The following is a 14,388-nucleotide window of genomic DNA, read 5'->3' as shown; positions in this document are numbered from 1 at the left end:
ACAATTAATCATGGTTATTTTGAATTTAAGGATGAGACTGGTGATTTCAGGGTAACTAGGTATTCACTGACAGCTTTTTATTACATATCATTAAAGTATTTTCATATAGAAAGAGACTAAAAAAGCATTTATCAGTATTATGAAATATATGGAAATACGTTTCATTTTAAAAATAAGTAGTAGTGTAGATATAACATACCACCCAGTAAGGCAGTAAGGGAAAAGGGGAAAGTTAATAACCATGATTATGTCTGTGATTTCATTCTTACTCTAAATAAACTGCATTCTGGCAATGGTAGATAAGTGAAAATTCAGTGAGGAAACCTAAATCATTACAACCCAGTGAATGTTAGAACTTGATTCACTGAATCCTTAAAATCCAACCTCTTTTGACTACAGTGAGTTTTGCTGAAGTTGCTGTTTTTCCGTCATCATTCAAGGCCTCACACGTATATTCCCCTTGATGTTCTTCTCTATTTACTTTGTCGATCACTAGCATATATGTATTTTGATCTTGTAAACACTTGAACTTTTCATCTGAAGGCACAAGTTTACTCTCAAAATACCAATTCACCTCTTTGGCATTTGTTATGGATGACGCGAGGCTTACGGTGTCACCTTCCTTGGCAATCATGTCCACCAAGGGTGTCTGTACATCAGGACCACCCTCTCTGAGTGAGCTACCCTCAGCCTCCCGTATCTCTACTGTACGAGCCTTCTCAGTACCATCTTCAGAGGATTTCTCTTTTTCCTCTGATGGTTTTGGTATCTCATCCAGTTTTTCATCAGAGACAGCAGCGGAAGCAGTTGTGGCACCCACAGCTTTGACCTGACTTTCCACCTTAAAATAACTTATCTCTTCCTTTAAGACAAGATATTTAGATTCAACCTCTGGTTCGGTGATTGCTTCAACCTTCTGTGGATTAGAAAAAGAATCCATTTCTTCCTGCAAGTCTATTGTGGCTCCTTTCTGAATTCCAGGTTCCTCAGCTGTTAAGATGTTCATTTCCTCACATATTATAGAGCACAAAGCCTCCTTAAGTTCAGTTTTCAAGTTAGCCATTTGAGGATCAATGCCTTCAATAGTGATGGCTAATTCTTCTGTTAGAGACTTCACTGAGGTAATAAAATAGGTGCACATAATGCGGTTGGGCTCTTGGGTGAAGTCTATGGCCTTGACCTCTACCTGTTCAATGTTTCTTAACCATTCAGAGAAAAGACTCAGCTGCTCGCTGGCCACTGCTGCTTGCAAAGCCCTGCGGATCTGAGTTTTCAGGTTTAACAGCTGCTCTTCAGGAATAGCAGAAAGCAAACTTTCCTTAGAAAGCAGGTCACTTCCCTGCACCTCCTGCACACAATTTATTGCCATGGGCTCTTTTTTATACTTAGTGGTTTGGTTCGGGGGCATTGCCAAGCTGTCAAGACGCTCTTCCTTGAGCAGTACCTGCTTTTCCTCACCTGCCAACGGAAACCTTAAGGACTTGCCTTCCTCAACGCTGGCTGCGAAATCTTGCTTTGCACTGTCCAGTTGATCCACACTTTCCATTAAGATTTCACCTTCTGTGCACGTGTGTTCTGAAGGGACCCGGGAGATCATTATGTCAGGACCCTGGAAACTTTCCATGTGTCCCTCAGCTAAGCTCTGATTCAGGATGAGAGCACTTTGCACCTCTTGCTCTTGAAGGATCACTCTTTGCTCTTCGTCCACTGCGGATACTATCTTTTCTTTTGGTAAAAGTACTTCCTCAGCCACAGAGGTTGGATATGAATGGGCTGGCGTTTCTTCTATTGATGACTGTGGATAACTCCCTTCAGGTTCAGCTAATAAAGTTTGCAGAGACTCAACTGTTAATGAACTAATTTCCTCTATGGACATGGCACTGGGGAAGATTTTTTCAGTATCTGGTAAAACCACCTGTAATTCAGGCTCTTGATACATTAGAATATCTTCTTTGGGGAGGGTGTCCTGGGACTGGACAATCTGCAGCTGTACATTGGGAGGTGGTTCCTTGATAGGCTGGACATGAATAGTGTCACTGATGGAAAGAAGTTCACTGATGCTTTCAGGAGTGGGCATATCCTGCTGTAACATGACTGTGGATTGCAGTTGCTCAGCTATGAAAGTAACTTGACTGCTCAGTTCATTGGTTTTAACAATATGCTCGTAAGAAAGCTGCTGTTTTCCTTCTGCAATTAAAGCAGCTTTCAAAATGGTGTCCTTTACAAAAGCTGCAGTCTCCTGTTCTGAGTCAAGTGCCTCAACTGCAGGGACCGTTAACGACGTCTGGGGAAAATCTTCAGGAGCCTCTGGTGTGGACGTTGCTTTACAGGGGGCATCAGTCATGTGTGTGTCTTCCAGAAGCACGAGCAGCTCTGCAGTACAGGTGGATTCACCCCACACATTCTCTGCTTTACAGACATAGAAACCACTATCTTCTTTCTGAGGGTCATTGACGATGAATGTCCCGGAACCATCAGGATTATGAATGATAGTGTAATAAACATTGGTGCAAAGCTGCTTGTTTTCTTTGAACCACGAAACAGTGGGTGCAGGCTCTCCAAGCACCGTGTACTCAAAGATGGCAGGGAGCCCCTGTGCACAGTGAATTGGTTTTAACTCCTTAAGGAAGTAAGGAGGACAAGGACCTTCGAGCTTTTCCAGAGATTTCTCTTCTGCTGATTCTGGTTCTTGGAGCCCCTCTCCTTTGGAATTTATTTTCAGATAGGCACTACATATTGTCTGTCCATATTCATTACTGGCAATACATGTATACTCTCCCTCATCCTCTAATTTGGTGAACAGAATGATCAAGCTGTGATCATTACCATCAAAAACAAATTTGTAGTCAGCTGAAGGGGTTAACATTACTCCATTAAAGAACCACTGAATTTGAGGCTTGGGAATACCAGTGACAGTGACAGACAACTTAGCCACATCCCCTATGCTTATTTCAGCATTTGACACTTCTTTGATGAAAACTGGGACACTGCCTTCCTTTTTGGAATCGAATTTAGTTGAATGAACTGGAGGTTCAGACAAAAGTTCCAGTGTTTCATTTCTATTAGATAACTGAAGGCCAGAGCTAGAGGTTTGAGGTCCTTCTTCCTCAGCAGACAGAAGAGAACTAGAAAACTCTGTATGGGGAAAAATGATTATTATTTTACTAAAACAAACAAAGAAGTCGTCAAAGAATAATGCACCAATTGATGGCCTTCTTCTGTTTTATTCCTGAAATCATTAGATTATCTTGAGATTAATTTATCAAAAGGCACATTTCTAAAATTTTAACCTTAACTTATTATATTATATGATTATAAATACTGTACTGATGCAACTTTCAGTCCATTTCATTTGTGTTAGAGTTTATACATTTTAAAGATGTTCTTATGAGTTTTCCTTTGTGATACAGTCCCAATTCTAAAGTTTGAGAAACTGCTGGCTGGCTAAATATTGCTAATCAAATAATTCAGGATCCAAATGTTTTTCTTTAAAACACAACTTTTAAATAAAAATTCCACTAAATATTAATTAATTAAAAAAGAATTCAGGATCATTTAAATAAATTTCTAAAAAGATCCAGAATTGTTATTTACATTTAGAATTTTCTTGAGTTTAAGAGTGATCTTCATTGTCAAATTGAAGACTGTTTATTTTCAAACTAAAACATCTATGTTCTAGTTACTGCTTATAACTGCTTTCAGTTACTAGAAATGCAAGCCTTCCTTTGCCTGTGTAAATTGCCCTATTACTTCAACAAAGCTTTTATAATGAGGCTTATGTTAAGAAAATGGGAGAATCAGAAATGAGAGAAAACTCCAACATTAAAAATTTAATTATAGTTTATTGCATGAGAAATACCTACACAGTATTATTGAACAGGAAAACAAACAGTGAATAACAGATACTCTTTAAACAGTATCATGGACAGGATGAAAGACGTAATTTGATAACAAGGAATTAGCTTTTCATTAAATTTTTAGGTAAATAGAACAGCTCTGGTTAATAATAGTTTTATTACCTTACCTAGAGCAGTTTTACTACTGTATTAGTTTACTTGCATCATGTGGAATAGTCTTATGCTTTAATTCAAATGTATTAGCAGTAAAAGGCAGGACTCCAGTATCTGTTGGCTTATATAAATATACTGGTAAAACTTACCTATAGCATGTAGAATACAAACTCAGTTATTATTATTTCAGTTAGTAAGCTGTAAAAACATTGATTAATTTCACATACTAATGGTGACCACTTAACATTTAATCTATAATGTATCACTCATGTCAGCTTTCCCTTTTCACTTGAACTCCCAAAATATCTGTAAAGGGAGTGAATGTCAGTATAGCGAAAATACCCCTACTCACTAACGTGTTGAAATATTTTCAATTGTTTTTCCTTTCTTCTAAACATGGTATATTAACTATATGAAAGATACCAGATGAAATTCAAGAGTCCTGAAACATGAAAGGTGTAGCTTAAAATACATGTAGTAATAGCAGCTAATAATTGTTTAAACTCTACTATGCATAAAACAATGAACTCTTTATCCAGCATCAGAGAAATTCACATTTCAGGCTTTTAAGTTATATGCTGTTGAGTCAGAAAATAAAAAATTCCATTTAATTATCTACAACAATTAATAAGTAAGCCAAGGGTGGGCAAGGCTTATTTTTCTTTATTCAGTCACTTTTATTCTGAATATTCTCAAGTGCAATGAATTTAAGACTAACAGAATTCTAATGAGCAAAATCAAATAAAGCCCACCTTTTTATAAGCATAAAAGTATAGTTTTCAGCCCTTACTGCCAATCCAGTATGGCATTAAAACTTTTTTTTCTTTTCCTTCTTTTTTTTAAGAACAGGTTTGGACTATTGTTATGCTGTATAATGTTTGGGTAAAGTGTGCTTATCATGTTTGTCATGACCTGAATTTCTAATTTATTTAAACATCCATTATGTGACTCAGAGCAGAATAAATCCTTAAGTCCCTAAACTATAGAATTAGTTTTATTTCAGGGATTTATGATGTGATATATGATATATATATTATTATATATTATATTATATAATATATATAATATAATATATAATAATATATAATGATATATATTATGATGTGGTATATAGATATATATCATATCTATAATTATGATCACAGATATTGTCTGCTCACTGGTTGAAACAGAAATGATTGTTTCACAATAGTGTATCTATCTTGATAAGTTATGGTGACTCAAAGAAAGCAAAGCGAATGTTCTTTCGGGGGGTGGGGTGGGTGGGGTGTAAGCCTGACTGGTCTGTCTATATCCTACACATTCTCCCAGTTTCTTTAATTTGAAAGGCTTTTAGGGAAGTCCCATTGTGGGAATAAAAAATTTGACAGATGAAAGAAGCATAATAAACATGATTGGATACATGGATTCTCTTGAAAATTAAATTTAAATTAAATGATTAATGTTTTAGAATTAAAGTAAAATTAATGTATTTAATATGATCATGTTATGTAAAAATTGCTCAATGCAGGGGAGAAAATAGCCATTAGATGACAGTGAGTAATTTACAGAGTTGGAGGAAGAGAAGTCTCACAATCAAATTACTATATTCTATTATTCCTCTTGTCATCTGTTGCAAAACTGAAATGTATTCCGAATTATATTAAGAAAAGTTACCACTGGGATGACACAAAATCATAGTTGAACAACCACCTCTGTGGTCTTTTGGTCTAACTCTTCGTTTTCAGGTAAGAAAAAACGAAGTTTCTTTATGTTTATTACAGCTTATATGAGAAGATTTAGTTCACAGTGGCACATAGGTACGTTAAGGATTTTGTGAACTTACTATAATTATAATTTTGAAAAACAAAAACAGCCACTTTAGAAACATATATGTTTATGCATCTTAAATTTGAATGCTTATTAATTTCTAGTTTTAAAAATAAAATTCAGAGAAAAGGACAGGAAAGCTAATTATCTTGTTATTTGTATATAATCTGAAATACAAATTACCATATTGCTTCAATACTAGAGATGTCCCACCATCTTTTTCTAATTTTAAAGATTCTGAAATTGTACTGCAGTTTAAAATTTATATATAAATGTAATATAGTACTTTCTTGTCCCAACCCCAGTCCAGTATCAAATTAATGCTGCATTTTACAGTTAATGCTATCTCAGAAATTGAGAAAATGAGGTAGTTCCAAAAGTGGAAAGATATTTATTTGCATATTCTGCAAATGTCTAGGTGAACTCTACCCACCAAGAGATCACCATTGGTCCCTTCAAAAGCAGCAAGAGTTAAAACACTTAAGAAGAGGGATATTAATAATGAAAATATTTTTTAAAGAGCTGAAAATAAATATGAAGATTGCAAGGTAAAACAGATTATAGAGTTAGTTACCAATTGGGCAAAGCTAGTTTCTGTTGCTGCTTGGTTTGTTCTAAGTCTGAATAAATAAGCATGTATTTGGGTGCAAAAGAGTTATCGTTTCCAAAATGACTTAGAGCAGAGAGATTTTACCTTACCAATTTGTCTGTGTGGTCATCTGATATGGTCTTCCATTTCACATTTTACTTAACATACACAGTTTATCTGCTAAAAGAGAATGCATTCTGCTGAAGGACTTTATGGAGTAGAAGGAGGGTAAAGTAGAAGTACCAACAATTAGGTGGCCAAGGAGATGTTTAATAGTGTTTGATGATTCACAGCAGAATTGACACAGGTGATAATTCCACAGTTTAGATAATAGAATATTTACATGTATTACAAACATGAGATTTCCACATAGAGAAACTGTTTTCCCTGGGGTTTTTCAATGTAATTTGTTCAAATAGAGTAGATGTATTTGGAGATTTATTAGAACTATATAATCTGGAAAGTGTGAAAGCATTCAAGTCCATTCTCATCATTATGGGGACACTAACACCTTGCATGAGGAGCTTTAAATTAGGGTGAGCACTGCACAGGCCTCAGCCATGCCCGATCTGTTTGTAGCTACACACCTGTACTCACCTTCGTCCTCCTTCACTAAGCTTGTTATGAACAGGTTGTGGAACCCTATGCCACTTTCCTCGGCACTGAACCTTGTTCCTTGCACCAATCTCCCATCTTTGTACCAGTAAACCGTGGGCCTCGGAGAGCCACGGACTAAACACTGGAAATAAGCTGCTGTCCCTAACGGTGCTGAACAGTCAGAAATACCTTTGATAAACCTGGGAGGCCCTTCCTCCACCTGAAATTCAAAAAAGCTGTCTGAATATTTGCTCCTTAAGACTAATTCTTCCTTCACACTGCTCAATGTCACTTTACTTTTCTTTGACAGCAGAGCCAACATTTCGGAATCTCCCATGGTGAGGAATCCCCGACAGATAGCCTCCCCTACATAATTCACAGCTCTGCACCGGTACGTTGCACTATCGGAAAGACAGACGTTGCGAATCTTAAGGGTGTGACTTCCCTTCTCCTCACTAATCACATATTTAGCGTCATCTGGCTCAATACACATATATTCTTTATACCATTTCACTTCAGGAGTTGGGATGCCTATGACTGAACATTTGAACACAGCGTCTGAGTTTTCTGGAATTCTAAAATCACAAATAGGCATTATAAAGCGAGGAGGCATTTCAAATACTTCTAAGTCAATTTTTAAATCTTTGTCTTCTTCCTCCCTTGAAGCCATACTTGGATCTGCTAAATTCAATGGGAGAACATCCAGACTCACAACCATGCTTTTATGATCAGGAGTAAATTCAGGAACTGTGACTATTTTCACTTGCTTCTCAAATTCTTTAACATCTTTTTCACTTAATTCAACTTCCAGGACAATTTCTTGAGGAGAAGGGGTTCTTGATGACCCAGTGTTTTCCAAATCGAACTCCATGACATGCTGATGTGTTACTGGAGGTGGAAGGGCCACTGCTCTCTCTTTTGGGGGCACAATGTCTACATGTGCAAAGCTCTTTGCTTCCCCTATGATGTTTACAGCATGGCACATATACTCGCCTCCCTCTCCTTTTTGAATGTTAGCAATTTCCAAAGAACACACATTACCCACCCTTTCTATTTTGATTCTTTCATCTGGCTCTAGCAAAGATTTATTTCGATACCATTTCACACCAGGAACTGGAAGGCCCTCAACTTCAACAATGAAGCCCAAGGTTGTGTTTTCATAGATCTTCCTTTTGGTCAGAGGTTCAATAAAAGATGGAGGCATTTCATCGTCTTTTGGTTCAATGGCTTCATTGGGCGTGCCAAAGGAATCAGAACGCCATAATTCATAAGCTGAGCTTCTCTCTTCTGTAGGTGTGTGGAAATGTTCACTTGACGGACTGTCCTCCCTTTCTAGTTTTGATGGGCACCTTTTAAAGATTGCAGTGGGGTTTGGTCCTCCAGTAGGAACAGAATATCTTTCAACAGTTTCTCCTCCTAAAGGTCTAGAATATCTCTCTAGTGTCTCCCCTGAGGGCGTGGAATACCTCTCTAAGGTCTCTCCTGGAGGTGTGGAATATCTCTCCAGGGTGTCTCCCGGAGGTGTGGAGTATCTCTCCAGGGTCTCTCCTGGAGGTGTGGAATATCTCTCCAGGGTGTCTCCTGGAGGTGTGGAGTATCTCTCTAGGGTCTCTCCTGGAGGTGTGGAATATCTCTCCAGGGTGTCTCCTGGAGGTGTGGAGTATCTCTCCAGGGTGTCTCCTGGAGGTGTGGAGTATCTCTCCAGGGTCTCTCCTGGAGGTGTGGAGTATCTCTCCAGGGTCTCTCCTGAGGGTGTGGAACACCTTTCTGCTAACTTGCCTTCGGAAGGTGTTGAGTACCTTTCAGTAGCTTCCTCTAAAGGTGTGGTCCTTTCAATAGTCTTACCTCCCAAATTTGTTGAGGATTTTTTAGCTGTGTCTACAGGAGTAAGATACAAATCAGGAGACTTTGGAGTTTCAAGATGTTCAACAGAGGATGGTGGGGTATAAAACTGATCTAGCTCAGAGAGTGCTTCACTGCTTGTACTTCCCACATCAATTGAAATATCAGATTCAGGAGAAAATGGGCGTCCCAGTGATTCCTGTTGTTGGTTGTAGTACTCATACACAGTGCTGAAAGTTACTTCTTCAACCTCCATTGATGTGACTGATTCACTGTGGACAAGATCTGCCTTGTGCTTGGTGTCTGCAGTCTCAGGAACTTCATGCTTTCCAGCAGCCAGTAAGTACTGTGTTAGGGAGGTCTCACATTCCATTACCTCCGTTGTATGTGCCTCATCCAACTTAGGAGGGTTTTCAGAAAAACAAGTTTCTATATTTTCTTTTTCAGTACTGGAGAAAGAAGTTTCATTCTGAACTTGAATTTCTTCATAACATTTTTCTTTTCCAGGAGCATCCATTTTCTCACTTATTTGATCATTTGGATTCCGAGGTTCCTCAGTCATTAAGAATGGGAAGTGCTGACTCAGGGAAATTTTTCTGCGGCATGTGTCTGCTTCCTGACCCTCACTTATGTGGTCTCCCAAAATTCCAGCAGCATATCCCTGTGTCCCTCCAACTTGCTTTTGAAATGACTCCAACTCTGGTTCCAAAGAATGCTCCTCCTCCTTTTTACAAACCTCTATAAGCTTTTCCTCACTTGCTTTTTTCACATGTGAAATGAAACTCCTATCCCCATTTTCCTCAGAAATATCAGTTTTTCCTACATCTGTGGATGAGGTTGAAAGTAGGGCACACGGTTCACTATGGATCTCTTCAGAAATAGTTTTAAGAGAAATATCAGTATTTAAAATTTCTAAATTTTGTTCCTGCTTATGTTTTTCCAAATAAGAGGCATTTTCATCACTACCACTTTTCTCCCTCACAGTCCTATCTAAAAACTCCTTACTGGAAGAAATCTCTGGATTGGTAAATATGTTACTTTGTGCGCTTTGAGAGGTATTCTGCGTATCAGATTGTAATGTTTCAGTGCTAGGAACTTCCTCTTTATATGGTGTTTCCTGCTGTTGCCTAGTTTCTTGCTCTTGAAACTCCTTAGCTGGGTCTCCTAAATGAGAATACATTTGCTTCAGATCAAATACAATGCTCTCAGCCTCGGTTGTTTCAGAAGCAGGATGCTGGGTTTGAAAATAAGCTTCTTCTGATTGATCACTATCTAGTCTAACTTCCTGAAATTTTACATCCGCATTTTCTATTTGAGCATGAAATTGCTTTAGGTCAAATGTAATAGGTGCTTCAGGTTCAGCCCTTTCAGCAACTGCAGATTGATCTATAAGACCTACTTCCTTCTGTTGTTCCCTCTCTTGTACTTTAAGTACCTTATGAGTTTGAGAGGAAAGCAGCTTTAAATTCATTACAATGTTAGATGAATCTTGTTCAGTGTTTGGAGGCATTTCCTCTGCCTGATGCATATTTGTGTTTAGGTTACTTGATCTTGATTTTCTTTGCTTTAAGGGAAAGTCTTTGTCATCAAGCTTCTTTTGAGGAGGATTCACAAATGATTTCTTGGTAGGTCTTTTTTCTAGAACGCCTTTTTCTATATGTTGTAACTTTTCAAATGCAATGATTCTATGCCTCACCTTTTTTCCTGGGTAGTATCTCCCTTCCCCAAAGGGTTCTTCATATACAATGATGGACGATTCTTTTGTATTGTAACCATCAGAAGTTCTCTCAGAGTGGATAGTTGATAAATAGTCACTTTGGGCATATTCTTGCACGTTTTCCCTTTCTGGTCCACCAAGTTTCCCCAAATCATTTCTTACCTCTTTCCTAATTTTAACTTCACTGAAATCATCAACAGATGGATAGACAGTCCCCTCTGCTTGGTGTAGCTTTGACTTTTCATTTACATGTTCCTCTTTCTCTTCATCCTGACATTGTATGAGTTCAGCTCGGAGAGGCTTGTTGATTGTTATGGATGTAGAAGCACCCTGCATAAATATGGGCAGTTTTTCTCTAGAAGATGTGTAAGAAACCTGGACTTTCTGGTCTATCTGTTCAATTGTCTCAAGGCTTTGAAAATATTCTCTTACAGAATATTCTTTTATATTGGATTGGGGAGTAAAAGGACCGGTTGGATAATCATGAAAGTGTGCCCTTACAGATTCTCCCTGAATGTGTTGATCTTTGGAATATTTGGCATAAATTCCACCCATATTTTCTAATTGACTATATTCCCTGTGAGTGACAGGTTCCACTGTTAGATCTGAAACACTCTCAACCATTCCTGAACTGTTTTCAGCAACACATTCATATTTTCCAGAATCTTGAGAATTAACATCATTAATATATAACCTGTGGCTACAATTAACTTCTTCAAACTGGAACTTCTTGTTCTGCTTTAAAAGGACTCCATTGTGGAACCATGTCACAGCTGGTTTAGGCTCACCAGACAGTGAACATTCAAGGACTATGGAATCCCCTTCTCTACAACTGGCATGCTTTGGCATTTCTTGCAACACTTCTGGCGGCTCGTTAGTAATATCAGATGAAAATATAAATTTGTGCTTTGGTGACCGAGTAGCCTCATCTTGAGGTGTTGCTTTAGGTTCCAACTCCTCCAGTTGAAACAACTCTCTTGACTCTTTATCCTGTTCTGGGGTAGGAGTAGCTGCCGTTATCTGAATTTCTACAGGAAAGGAAAGAAGTTCTATGTCTGCAGAGGGAGGAACTGGTGGGTTAGCTTTTAACATATGGAGATTTGTTTGGCCTTCCTGTCTCAGAGATGGAGGAACGCCTTTTGCTTGGTCAAACACCAATGTCAGCTCCTCTTCTTCATCAGTGTAGTCATGCAACACTGGGACCCTATGTGCTTCGACATCATGCCTTTGTTTTGACTTCACTTTAAGTACACCGGTTGTTTTTACTGTTCCGTATTGGTTAAACAGCACACAGGTAATGAAACCTTCATTTTGAGGATGGACAGAAGAAAAGGTTAACGTTGAATAGTTTTTGAAAGTCTGAGTGATAAAGCCTCGATTACATGGGATTGGTACATCATTGTTATACCATGTCACTATGGGTTGAGGATATCCTTGAAAACGACACACAAATTCACAGCTATCACCTTCATAAACTTCTTGAGGTTCAATTTCTTGAAGAAATGAAGGTGGGCAACGTTGTGGATGTTTCTGGAAAGAATTTTCGAAAAATCTTGTGGTTTTTTCTTCCTGTTCAGTTTTGAATTCATCGACTTTTGTGGAAGTGGAGTGTTGAAATTCTCTCAAATCATCTTTTCTTATTTGGTCAATATCTAATGCTTCACTTTCTTGAATATTTACAACTGCACCAAAAGATTCACTGGTGTATGGTATAGTAACTTGAGACACCTTTTCAGGGGTCTCATATATTTCCTCATTCTTACTTACATTTGTGATATCTTTAGATGACTCTACAATTTCCGTTTGGGTCATAAGTTTTTCAAGTTGTTCTCTTGCTTGGATATTCTCATTTACTAGAATCCTACCATATAAATGGTCCCTTGATAGACTTTCTCTTAGGAATGCCTCTTGGCTCATTCTCATTTCAGTCTGGAGGATTTCCTCAACAACAGTAGTTTGAAAGCTTGTGGGAGGTTCTCCAGGTTCTACATTTTGATCCATTAGATTAGGAAGGACCTGTGGATCTTGGACAATACCCTCAGTTGAATTATCTACCTTATCCCTATTGTCAGCTAGATCAGATACAGACCTGCTTTTTATTTCCTCTCGAGAGAACAGAACGTCTTTATCACTGTCTTCACTTCTCAAAGTTCTTGAACTTATTTCAGATGACATATCTAACAAAGATAATTTCTTTTTCTCCATTAACATTTTTCTAGCCTCCCGTAAATGCTGCAACTTCATTTTGGTCTCCTCATCCAGGAAACTTTCACCTACATTAAGCCATCCCCTTGTGTCAGATTTACTTTCTAAATATTCTTCATCATACATTAAATCTGTTTTCCTGCCAGGACTTACTGTCTTAAAGTGTATAGTTCGCATGATTCCCTGTTGTTCCGCGTCTTGTTTCTTGTTAAAGGGAGAGCCAGTAAACCTCAGGTCAACCTTTAATCTATCTTCTCTCCTTTCAACTAAAGCCTCCATATTTCCATGTGTCTGTTCTGCCCTTTTCAGAAATTCTAAATATTTCTCATCTTGCCCTTTTTCAATAACAAGCAACGATGCAGTTGACTCAGCAGACCCTTCACTATTAATTGCTAATAATCTATAACTTCCAGTATCTCTGTCTTGGACCCTTTTAACCTCTAAGCTGGAAGAGTGATGATGTAAATCACTCTTTGTTTTTATAACCCGTCGAAGACCTGTTGGGATAGGTCGATTGTTATGAAACCAAGTCATTTCTGGAGTTGGACAGGCAATTAATCTACATGTAAAAACAACAGGTTCACCCTCGAAAACATATTTAAACATAAGCTTTTGGGTAAAACAAGGCTTGAAATATTTGGGCCAGGAGCTTGTAGATGATATTCTACTTGCATATCTTTTAGCAGCCATGGAGCTGTGATCTATGTCTTCAGAATCTGAGAAGGCAACACGGGTATCTCTTTCTGAATGTTCAGATGCTTCCTCAGAGAACAATTCTGAAAAAAAGTTCAATTATAAAGCATTTTACTATTTTCCACAGTATTTGAAAAAGTTGAAAATAAATGAAATTGCAAAATAGGAAATGAAATAAAGTGCATGCTACAGATTCTCACAAATCCATAAAAAATTTCACTCACCATATTTGTTCGAATAAACGCAACACCATGCTCTGTTTAAAAGATTCTGACACGAAAATCGTTCGTTGTCTGGTCTTTTCTTCAAACTGCTGAAATTTCTTCTTGAACAAGCAAAAATGAATTTCAAAATAACATGTTCCTGTGCGTATTTGTTTTGAGAGCAGGAAAACTGTCCTTTTGATGGCTAAGAGGAAAATCTTACCTGACTTGCAGAGAGTGGAATAAACGCCCTTTCTGATCCTTTTGATTATAGATTAAATTATTGTATTTTTGGAGAATTAACTATTTAAGATATATATACGAGAACTATAACCATAAATGATTAGCTAAAATAAAATAAAATAAAATAAAATGAGAAGGCGTTTATTCGAACTAATACAGCCATAAAGTCACGATGTTATGCAAAGAAAAGCAGGCAATAAGGATCACATAAGGCAGCTATCTGCAAGCCAGTGTAAGAGACATATCAATGTTAAAATGATGTATGTGCATGAAGTGTAAACCAGAATGAGAATGTAACATTTTCACACACCCTAAATAAAAAAGCGTCTCAATGATAATTCATTCATGATGTTGCATTCTGAGAATGACAGCTAGGTTATTGTCTCTTGTTCAATTTAATTCACAGTGATTTTGAAAACAAACTTCTAGTTCATGATTTCATGCATTAAGATGACAACCTTTTCTAATACACGCTTTTGA

General features: G+C 37.7%; 1 protein-coding gene across 1 annotated transcript in view; it reads right to left on the bottom strand.

Moving 5' to 3' along the window:
* The window catches only part of TTN (titin), a 279,722-nt gene that overhangs the window by 207,493 nt on the left and 57,841 nt on the right, over positions 1-14,388 (bottom strand). The window contains 1 exon segment of the mRNA XM_060302200.1: positions 385-3,135. Coding sequence (XP_060158183.1) covers positions 385-3,135 — 2,751 coding nt within the window.

This window comes from Globicephala melas, chromosome 7 (assembly GCF_963455315.2).
Source record: "Globicephala melas chromosome 7, mGloMel1.2, whole genome shotgun sequence".
NCBI lineage: Eukaryota > Metazoa > Chordata > Mammalia > Artiodactyla > Delphinidae > Globicephala > Globicephala melas.
The sequence above is the reverse complement of the archived record's forward strand: the minus strand, read 5'-3'. Positions and strand labels throughout refer to the sequence as shown.